Genomic DNA, 10,128 nt, shown 5'->3' with positions numbered 1-10,128 from the left:
AAAAAAAAAAAAAAAAAAAAAGACAAAAAAACTTTAAATATTAAATTGAGGAGACCAAGAGGAGGAGGAGAAGAAAAAAAAAAAACGTGTGGACATTAAATTGGAAATAGTCAAGAATGTAATCTGAACTTAAAGGTCAAAATCAACTTTAGCTTGCTTTTATAGAAAATATGAATCAAATGAAAACAATTATATATGAACCAGTGGGGAAATAGTGGACAATAATTAAGGGAGAAACTATAAAATATCATATAAAACAATTTATGAATATTATTCAGTAGTTTGAGCAAGATGATTGGTTGGGAAGATTTCTTATGCTCTAGAAGCTTGGAATGTTAACTATTGGTTCGTGTGTATATAGATTTTCACTTGGTTCCATTTAAAATCACCTCAAAGTCATTTTATCTCAATATTTATCCAGAAGAAGATGTGAGGACAAAAATCCTCATTTTTTAATCTATGAGTGAATAGGTTAGGTGGTACATATCATAACAATAAATTAATCCTACTTTATTTGATTGTCTATATAATTCATAGGATGTTGGTGACAACCATAGCTTGAACTCCTCACTCATCTCTTAATTATTTATGATAGAGGAGTATATTTTTCTTTGGGGAGGAGGCAAATGGTATATTTTTCTTTGGGGAGGAGGCAAATGGTGTGATAGGTGATCGTGGTCATTACAAAATATCCCACAATAAAATTTGTACTCATGTATATTAATGGATGAACCAAATTGATAAAGAAGATTTAAGTGGTACATGAAGACGATTGTTATGAAAGCAAATAAAGTTCTACATTTGCTAGGAAAAAAAAGTGAGCGTGGATATATAAGTAAGAACAACTATCTTCACTACAACGAGACTTTTAAAGAACCAAGATCAAAGCTACGATGTTTTATACATAAAGTTGACAATACTATATCATTGTGAGGATACGACTCTAAAATAAAAAAGTTTAAGGCTATATATAACACATAGATTCAAACGTTATCACAAGCTATAAATATGTCTATAATACCAAGTCTATATTACCAAGTCATATAAACTAAAAAAAATTGTATAACCTATACATTGGCACAATCAAAATATAAATCACATAAGAATGAAGTTAGGGTATCTAAGTCCAAGGTTAGGGAACAGTGAGTCCAAATGTCAAAGAATGTCTATAATAATTGAATAAGACACGGTGCTATATCTGGGTGCTGGATTTAACTGGTCTTTGAGAACAGACCCACAGAATTGGAAAGAATGGGAGACAGTGGCAGTAGCAGTAGCAGGCAGCTGATGTGGTTGTGACTTTCTGGATAACTTTTAACTTCTTTCATACCAAACCATATCCTAATCCCACGTTGCTTTATTGTTCTTATTCTCCCAACCAATTCTCACACTATTCTTGGGGCAACCTTTTCTTAATTTTCCTTTTCATTTTTTGCAATGAGGCTAAGCTTGAAATCTTAGTTAATAATTAGTAGGTTAAACTATATTTTCATAGTTCTTGATTTGAATTTATTTTTCTTAAAAAAACAAGACAAAAGGTGAATTAAAGCTAACTAAACTATCTATTTCAGTTCGGAAATTTTGGTGTTTATAATTTCACTGCTCAATAACTTTTTTTTTTTTTTTTTTATAAAAAAAACTGCTGTGAATTTATGGTCCAAGTTATATATTATATAACTTGATAAAAAAAAATTAAGAATTTCTCTATTAAGTATAATATAAAAAATATTATCAAATGAGTGTTAAATATAGTTTATTAAAGTTAAACACACAATTTAATTTATGTCCATACTGAATCTTATCATTACCCTCACACCTAACCTAATAATTTTTAGTCCTTTTGCAATTACCGCCGCCTGGGCAGACAGATTTGCATTTCTGAATTTGAAAGCTTAGCTAAACTTAATGCCAACGGCCCCACATGAAGAATAAATAAGATAAAAAGGTAAAAAAATACCAAAATTTATCATTGATGTTATTAAATTTTTACAAAAATAATTAATATATTTTTGCAACAATCAATTGCATCTAGAATTCAATCGGATAAAATAAAAAGAGAGTAAAAATGGAAATCTGAATTCCCATAAATCTCAAACCAAATACTAAAAGAAAAAAAAGATTTTATCTATCTATTTGCGAGCGAGCGATAGAGAGAGGTGAGAGAGATAAGCCTCATTGAAAAACGAGAACCTTATCCCCATCCCTCCCACTAGAATCCACGCCCACAATAATTGTAAAACATTTGCCATACCGTCTTGGCTTTTAGAAAACTTTATATAAGGCAGGCCTTCGGTTAGCTTCTCTCTCCCTCTATCATTTTTTGAGGAAACCATTCGAATTTCCGAAAATGTTAGCCATTTTTCACAAAACTTTCGCACACCCACCTGAGGAACTTAACAGCCCTGCATCTTTCAGTGGCTCTAAGACGCCTAAACTTCCTAAAGAAACAGTCAAAGAATTTATTTCTCGACACCCTCACAATACTTTCTCTGTTAACTTTGGTGAGGCGGCTGTTCTTGCTTATGTTCCTCCTGATCGTACTTCCTCTCTCAGCCAAAGGTAATTCCCGCTCTAGATTTTAATTCCCAGCTGAGCAGCTTGAGTTGTTTTGTTTTTTGGTGAATTGCAGGCTGTTCTGTGGATTTGATGACATATACTGTCTGTTCTTGGGAAGTTTGAACAATCTATGTGCACTCAACAAGCAATATGGTCTATCAAAAGGTTCAAATGAGGCCATGTTTTTAATTGAGGCCTATAGAACACTTAGGGACAGAGGTCCTTACCCAGCTGATCAGGTCCTTAAGGAGCTAGATGGCAGCTTTGCCTTTGTTGTTTATGACAGAAGGGCTGGAGCTGTTTTTGCTGCCTTGGTACACTTTCTATCTCTCTCTCTCTCTCTCTCTCTCTCTCTCTCTCTCTTAAAATGAGCAATTAATTTGGTATTAAAAAGAAGTATGGTATCATGGGTCATAAACAGGGGGCAGATGGAGAAGTGAAGCTCTATTGGGGAATTGCAGCAGATGGGTCAGTGGTGATTTCAGATGATATGGATGTCATAAAAGAAGGCTGTGCAAAATCATATGCACCCTTCCCACCTGGTAATGCTCTCTTTAACGGCAATGTTTTTGATTGATTAGGGGAGTGGGAATTTGGTCTAATTGAGAGAGAAATTTACATGAACAGGATGTATGTTCCATAGTGAAGGAGGTCTAATGAGCTTTGAGCATCCATTGCACAAGATGAAGCCAATGCCTAGAATTGATAGTGAAGGAGTCGTGTGTGGAGCTAACTTCAAGGTTGATGTGTATACAAGAGTCAACAGCATTCCAAGAAGAGGCAGTGAAGCTAATTGGGCCGAATGGGATACAAACTAGATAGATCTCTCTCTGTGTGCTCTTGATGTTTTCCCAATCTCTTTTTCTCTCCCCTGTTCTAACATCTCTCTCTCTCCAGTGGTTGTAATTTAGAGAATAAAGTTTGTGAGTGCCTTCTTACTTCTTTTTTAAATGTTAATAAGCAAGTAAATTGATGAATTCTTGAGGTATTTTCAGTAAATTAGTGAAGAAAATCATTCCTAGATGAAGCATAACTCTAAGAAGAATTATATCAAACACTTGGCGGGCACATTGGCATTTCTGTTTTCTTTATGTAATTCCTTGTAGAACTCAAAACTTAAGAAACTTAGTATGCGAAAAGCCGACTATATTTAGTTTTCTCATCCGAAAATCAACGCAAACATGCTATAATCTCAAAACTTACTCAACCAAAATTCTCAAAAGCTTGAAATCATTCAAACTAACAAGACGGATGAAGTGCGTAAGTTTCTAACCTCTGATAATAGGCAGAAAGAGCTCGATTCCTCCTCCTAGTTCTTCTTCTTGCAAAGTACAACTGTGTGGCAAAAGTGATTGCACGATGATCCCCAATCACATGCCGATACCTAATCAAACGCATAGATTATCATCAATCAAATCACATATAAACTTCCAAACATAGGGATTAAACCGCTTAAATCGCGGCAGATAAATCGCCAAAAAATTTACCCAAGTATCGATCAAAGCAGAGGGCAGAGCCCTGGTAGAGCCATGTTCGCATTTGAGGTTTCACGAACTTTGTTCACAAAATCATATGATTCATATTATATTATATATATATACAGATTCGATTTTCGCTCCTATTTTTGGCGGGAACTTAAATAAACAGTATATTAATTTGTTCCCATTAATTACAATTATAACAAATTTATCTTAAATAGAAGAAAATAGAAGAAAAATAATATCTTAAATTATAAATTTATTCTTAAAATATATTTAATTAGTTTCTTGAATTTTAAAAATGTTTATGAGATATTTAAATTTAAAAAAAAATAATATGATCCATTAAAAAAAATTATTTTAATAAACTAAAAAACACAGGTCGAATAGTTGAATTAAAAAAAAAATTAAATTAAATTAAATTAAATTTTCTATTTATTATTATTTTTTTAAAATGACTAAATGGATCGGCACAATAAAGTTACACTAAACTTTCGTTTCGCGCGGCTACGGTAGCAGAGTCGGCAACAACAACCGCCAGAGAGAACATAGACACCGAACAAATGGCCGATCGTTTCTTTCCAAACCAAATGCCACACTTCGTGGCCGAAGCACCGGCGGACGAACTCGCACCCTCCGACTCCGATATAGCCGGAGATCCACTTACTCCCTCTAAGCTTCTTTCACTGCCTCACGCTGCGCTTTCCGCTCGCTTTATACAAACCGCTCTCGACCTCAAAGAAACGGTACCTTCAGCTTCTCAGCTCGTTTCGGAATTTTGTTTGAAATTTTTTGTTTTATGATTTTCTAGGGTTTTTTTTTTTTTTTTTTTTTTTTTTTGGTCTGAGATTCGTGGTTTCTTTTAGGTCGTGAGGGGGATGTGGACCTTGAGTGAAAGGTATCCACAGGATTATACTTTGTATACTGGGGCATTAGGGACGGCTTTCCTGGCTTTGAAATCATACGTTGTTTCTAACAATGAGAATGATCTCAAATTGTGCTCTGAGATTGTGAGAGCTTGTGAGACTCTTTCTGGAGATTCGAGGTAATCTTTCGGTTTAATTGTGCTTTTCTGTACAATTTTCATTTTATTCTTTGTATTTTAGTTGAAGCTTATGGATAATCTCTGTAACTAGTGATGAAATCTATTTCAATGGAGAATTTAACGTAGAATGTAATAAGTTTGTGTTAATTTGAAGAACGGTGAGATAGTAGAGTCAACGATAGAGACTATTTGTAAGACCAAATCAAATTACAGAACTAAAATGAAACTTCTGAAGCTACAGGTCAAACTAACACAAGACAAAATAGAAGGTGAATAATGCTAATTTTTATTGTTTGAAAGTGGAGATATGTGGATTGATTCTACGTTCTGGTGAGATATTGTGCGGTCCGATATGAGTTATAAAGGGGAACGAAGCATTCTTTATAAGGGTGTGGAAATTTTTCCGACGTTTTTTAAAAAATCTTAAGGGGAAGCTCGAAAGGAAAAGCTCAAAGAAGACAATATTTGCTAGCGGTGGGCTTGGGCGGTTACAAATGGTATCAGAGCCAGACCCTTGACGATGTGTCAGCTAGGACGTTGAGCCCCGAAAGGGGGTGGACACCTAGTGAGGACACTTGGCTCTGAATGGGGGTGAATTGTGAAATCCCACATCAGTTGGGGAGAAGAACGAAACAAGGGTCTGGAGGTCTCCCTAGCAAACGCATTTTAAAAACCTTGCGGGGAAGTCTGAAAGGGAAAGCCCAAAGTGGACACCTTTGGACTTGTCCGCTAGTGGTGGGCTTGCGCTGCTACAAAATTGGTCGTTTGGATTTGATTTTAGATCATTCAAATTTAGATTCCTTTTGCAGGAAGTGGTTTTGTTTGTAGGGAAATTCTCAATTTCTGTTCAATTGCATTGCAGGCGTGTGTCATTTCTCTGTGGGCGAGCAGGCGTTTGCGCTCTTGGTGCCGTTGCAGCAAAGCTTGCTAACGACGGAAGGCTAGTGGACCATTACTTGGAAAAGTTCAAACATGTAATGCTTTTTCGCCATTGATTTTATGTTGGCTTCCGTCCATTTACTTGTGAATTTTGTGCTGTGAGAGCAGATCAAACTACCCAGCGATTTACCAAATGAACTGCTATATGGGAGAGCAGGGTTCTTATGGGCCTGTTTGTTTCTAAACAAGCACATTTGTCAGCACACGATATCGAAAACTATTATGGTATTGTCATTTTGATAGAACACTCATTTTATCTTCTTAACGTAACTCGATAAGTTGTAATATTTACCGTCTAATGGATTAAAATTTGGGCAGAGAGCGGTTGTCGATGAGGTTATAAAGGCTGGTAGACAATTGGGTAAGAACGGGAAATCTCCTTTGATGTATGAATGGCATGGGAAGAAATACTGGGGTGCTGCACATGGACTAGCTGGAATTATGCACGTCTTGATGAACATGGAACTAAAACCTGATGAGGTTGAGGATGTCAAGAATACACTACGTTACATGATTAAAAATCGGTTTCCAAGTGGAAATTTTCATTCGAGCGAAGGAAATGATTCTGATAAGCTGGTGCACTGGTGCCATGGGGCTCCTGGGGTTGCACTTACCCTCATTAAAGCAGCTGAGGTATTCATTGTCATTCTTGTCGTTAGGCCTGTATTACTAAGGATCCAAGTAACCATAGCTTCTTTTATACTCTGATAAGATGGTGGGCGGGCTCATTTAGGAGTATACTATACGCTTGCATCGGTTTAGCTAGATTCAATAATTATACGAAACTATCAGCGCTCTGAAACCATATCTTTTGAGGCCTTAATTACAGTATTCATCTCTATGTACACACACACACCAGGTTTTTGGAGACAGTGAGTTTCTGCAAGCAGCATTAGATGCTGGGGAAGTCGTCTGGAACCGTGGTTTGCTCAAACGGGTTGGCATCTGCCACGGAATCAGTGGTAACACGTACGTGTTTCTTTCACTCTACCGGTTGACCGGTGATCCCGTATACTTATACAGAGCCAAAGCATTTGCATGCTTTCTGCATCAGAATGCTCAAATGTTAATTTCTGAAGGAAAGATGCAGTCTGGTGATCGCCCTTTCTCCATGTTCGAAGGAATTGGAGGAATGGCATATCTGTTTTTTGACATGAATGAACCATCTGCCGCTAGGTTCCCAGCTTATGAACTGTGAAGTTTTTGACACTTACCTGAAATGTACAAAGCAGTTCAGCTGAACTTTGCAACGTTTTAGATATTGTAAAGTTTGTAAAAGTTGTACCTTTCTGCAGTTTGTAATACAGGTTGGTACGTGATTCACTATCGTTGCGAGAAATAGGACTCAAACAGGACATATGAGCCCTCTATCTCGTAATGTATCTAACCTGTTCGTGTGGTTTGCCCGTTTGGCCAAGCATGTAATGTTTAAAACACAAGGGCGGAAATAGAGTAAAATGTACCAAGATAGCCAGAATGTGGAACTTTGCAAGAACTGAGGCCTTTTATTAACGAGTAACTCAAGTTTTACAGCAGAAAATTTGTTTACACAACACAACATCACAGATTCCGTAGCAAACCGAAGACCATCACTTAAGAAACTTCGGACTTCAGACTTTAAGCCAATCCAACAAGCTTCTCACTGAGTTCCCACACTCTGCGAGCCTTCTCGCCATCACTTGCTTCCTGAGACAACTGGTTCTCAAATGAAGCTGAGTTCTTGTTCCAGCTCCAATACACGCCCGACTTCGTCAAGCTCGGGTCGCTCACAACCTGCATTACAAGCAACCGTTCAAATTCTTGAACCATATGATTGATTGGATGTTACACATCGTTTTCGTTGTCTATGATGAAGTTAAGTTACCTGAGCTAGTCTTTTTCCTGATTCTTCTTCGGAAACATAGCCCTTGGTGATGTACTTTTGGAATGGAGGGAAGAGCCATCTGAACAAGGGGATGTGCTCTCTGAACAAACCAGTTGTAGCAATGCATCCCGGGTAGAGGGAAGCAAATGTGATACCAGTTTCTTCATGGTACCGCCTGTGGAACTCTTGCATAGTAAGCATGTTGCACACTTTGCTGTCCTTGTAAGCCTTGGCACCATCGAACTCACCACCATCGATCATGGCCGAGCTGTTTAGGCCAGTCAGTCCTCCAGAAAGTCCCCTAAGGTCTCCAAGGTTGGCCTTAGGAGGTACATTTCCAGCCAAGGTATTAGTGTTCCCTGATCCAAAAGGAAAGGTTCAGCACCCCAATTACAAGATAGAAAACAACACGAAATAACAGGACGTACCGGTTATCGATCCAACGATGATGAGCCGCTTTGAGGGGTAATCAGATTTCTGCAAATCCTCTAACAACAAACGGGAGAGGAGGAAGTGACCAAGATGGTTAGTCCCAACACTAAGTTCAAAACCTTCAGCAGTGAAGGTAGGCTCTTTAGCAGTTGGGAGATAAACAGCAGCATTGCACACCAACACATCAAGTGGCCTGCCTGACTGCCTGAAGTTGTCAACGAACTGGCGAACGCTGTCGAGCGAGGCGAGGTCCAAATGCATAACGGTGTAGTTTTCCTTGGTAATGCCAGCAGATTTGGCAGCTCTTTCAGCCTTGAGAAAGTCTCTGCAAGCCATAATGACATGCCATTTTCCAGTTTCAGCCAGAGCCTTGGCTGTGGCCAGACCCAAACCAGAGGAAGCTCCAGTTATCACAACACTGCCCTTTCTAAGAGTTTTCTTCCCATCTGGAGCAGCTTTGTTAACTGCTGGAGTTGTGGTAGCAGTTGTCTGAGCCCTAATGGCACCAACATGGTGGTTGAATTCTCTCTGGCATTTTATCAAACACATAACATCCACCCCAATTCAACTTGAATGTAAGCGAAACCAGACCAACCCAACCCAACCCAAAAATCCAAGACATATCAACAGAAACACACAGCATTTCTAAAGTAAAAAGAGGCCAAAGAACACACATTTAGAAACACCCATTACCTTACACCTCAATGCAGATGAACTGAATTCAGATTTGAGATGGTCTGAGAATGAAATTCCAAAGAAACTAGAATCCTTCAAGCAAACAGTAGACTTCCCCTGCAAAAAGGAAAAAAAAAAAAACCCAGATGCATGTCAAGCAAAAACGAACCCAAGTCATTCAAGAAAACATCTGCAATGCTTGAAGAGACAAACCTCTTTGGGCAGAGAAAGAGCAGGGGAAACCAGAGAAGCAGGTTGAAGAGCCATTAGAGAAGAAAGAGCTCAAAATTGATGATTTGAAAGGTAAATGAGCTTGAGAATATCTAGAGAGAGTATATATAGGGAGAAAAAGATATAAAAATTGAGAGATGATAAGATAATTGGAGAAGTGTGGGCTTCTTCCATATCAATTTGAAGGAACCAATCAGAATTTGAGAACTGGATTTCCTTGGATTCTTTTATATTCATTTGTTTTGCTCTTTGAAAGGGGAAAATCAAATGGAATTATGGGATGATGGGTGAAAAATCGCCAAAAATTGAAAGGGATAGGGAGTGGGTTGGAGCGGAGGTGGGGAATGTTTTTTACGATCATCACCCCCTGCTGGTATTAACTTTTATACACTACTCCTACATTTTATATTTTTGTTTAATATATATATATATTTTTTTTTAAATAATAAAAACTATTATTACTTTAAACTAAAAAAACATGTTTAAAAAATACTTATAAACTTTTAAAAAGTAACATTAACCCTTTAACATTTATAAAAACGTCTTTACTATCAATATATTGACGAAAACTGTCTATAAAATTCAAGTAAAATTGTATTCTCGTGACTTTGCCTTAGATAAGAAATTTAAAATTCGCCCATTTTATTAGAATGAGACAAAACTATCTAATCTTTTAAGACAATAAATAAATAAATAAATAAAAATAATCCTCAGAACCAGACAACATTCACAAACTAAAAAAAATTCCTTTTTTTTTCCCCTCCTTTTCAATTCAATAACGCTTTCGCAGTGCTCAAAACTCTACAATTCCCGATTACAGAAATTACATCATCTGTTGCTAAATTCTTGCTGTAAATTTCCTTTTTTTTTTTTTTTTTTTTTTTTCCTTCACAAATCTATACTCTTTC

General features: G+C 37.2%; 3 protein-coding genes across 3 annotated transcripts in view; 2 read left to right on the top strand and 1 right to left on the bottom strand.

Annotated features, from left to right (window-relative positions):
- The window catches only part of LOC111480473 (stem-specific protein TSJT1-like), a 24,073-nt gene extending 20,544 nt beyond the window's left edge, over nucleotides 1-3,529 (top strand). The window contains exons 2-5 of the mRNA XM_023125532.1: nucleotides 2,305-2,559; nucleotides 2,630-2,870; nucleotides 2,978-3,098; nucleotides 3,184-3,529. Coding sequence (XP_022981300.1) covers nucleotides 2,348-2,559; nucleotides 2,630-2,870; nucleotides 2,978-3,098; nucleotides 3,184-3,374 — 765 coding nt within the window. The 5' untranslated portion in view covers nucleotides 2,305-2,347 and the 3' untranslated portion in view covers nucleotides 3,375-3,529. The remainder of the gene's footprint in view (nucleotides 1-2,304; nucleotides 2,560-2,629; nucleotides 2,871-2,977; nucleotides 3,099-3,183) is intronic.
- Nucleotides 3,530-4,597: 1,068 nt separating this feature from the next.
- On the top strand, nucleotides 4,598-7,357 carry LOC111480469 (lanC-like protein GCR2). Its single transcript, XM_023125527.1, has 6 exons — nucleotides 4,598-4,780; nucleotides 4,901-5,079; nucleotides 5,942-6,053; nucleotides 6,127-6,243; nucleotides 6,337-6,651; nucleotides 6,878-7,357. Exons 1-6 carry the CDS (start codon nucleotides 4,598-4,600, stop codon nucleotides 7,214-7,216), a joined length of 1,245 nt encoding a protein of 414 aa, XP_022981295.1. The 3' UTR covers nucleotides 7,217-7,357.
- A 149-nt stretch (nucleotides 7,358-7,506) lies between these two features.
- LOC111480471 (protochlorophyllide reductase, chloroplastic-like) lies at nucleotides 7,507-9,360 on the bottom strand. Its single transcript, XM_023125530.1, has 5 exons — nucleotides 9,203-9,360; nucleotides 9,008-9,106; nucleotides 8,311-8,842; nucleotides 7,883-8,241; nucleotides 7,507-7,791 (listed from the first exon to the last, which is right to left on the bottom strand). The coding sequence occupies exons 1-5, from the start codon at nucleotides 9,254-9,256 to the stop codon at nucleotides 7,636-7,638; spliced, it is 1,200 nt and encodes a 399-aa protein (XP_022981298.1). The 5' UTR covers nucleotides 9,257-9,360; the 3' UTR covers nucleotides 7,507-7,635.
- Nucleotides 9,361-10,128: the final 768 nt, after the last annotated feature.

This window comes from Cucurbita maxima, unplaced genomic scaffold (assembly GCF_002738345.1).
Source record: "Cucurbita maxima cultivar Rimu unplaced genomic scaffold, Cmax_1.0 Cma_Scf00006, whole genome shotgun sequence".
Classification (NCBI taxonomy): Eukaryota; Viridiplantae; Streptophyta; class Magnoliopsida; order Cucurbitales; family Cucurbitaceae; genus Cucurbita; species Cucurbita maxima.
The sequence above is the reverse complement of the archived record's forward strand: the minus strand, read 5'-3'. Positions and strand labels throughout refer to the sequence as shown.

Coding starts and splice junctions, on each gene's coding strand:
- LOC111480469 (XM_023125527.1), top strand. CDS start 4,598: ATGGCCGATCGTTTCTTTCCAAACCAAATGCCACACTTCGTGGCCGAA. Junction 4,781..4,900: donor CTCTCGACCTCAAAGAAACG/GTACCTTCAGCT, acceptor GGTTTCTTTTAG/GTCGTGAGGGGGATGTGGAC. Junction 6,244..6,336: donor CGATATCGAAAACTATTATG/GTATTGTCATTT, acceptor AAATTTGGGCAG/AGAGCGGTTGTCGATGAGGT.
- LOC111480471 (XM_023125530.1), bottom strand. CDS start 9,256: ATGGCTCTTCAACCTGCTTCTCTGGTTTCCCCTGCTCTTTCTCTGCCC. Junction 8,242..8,310: donor CATCGTTGGATCGATAACCG/GTACGTCCTGTT, acceptor CTTTTGGATCAG/GGAACACTAATACCTTGGCT. Junction 7,792..7,882: donor CAGGAAAAAGACTAGCTCAG/GTAACTTAACTT, acceptor CTTGTAATGCAG/GTTGTGAGCGACCCGAGCTT.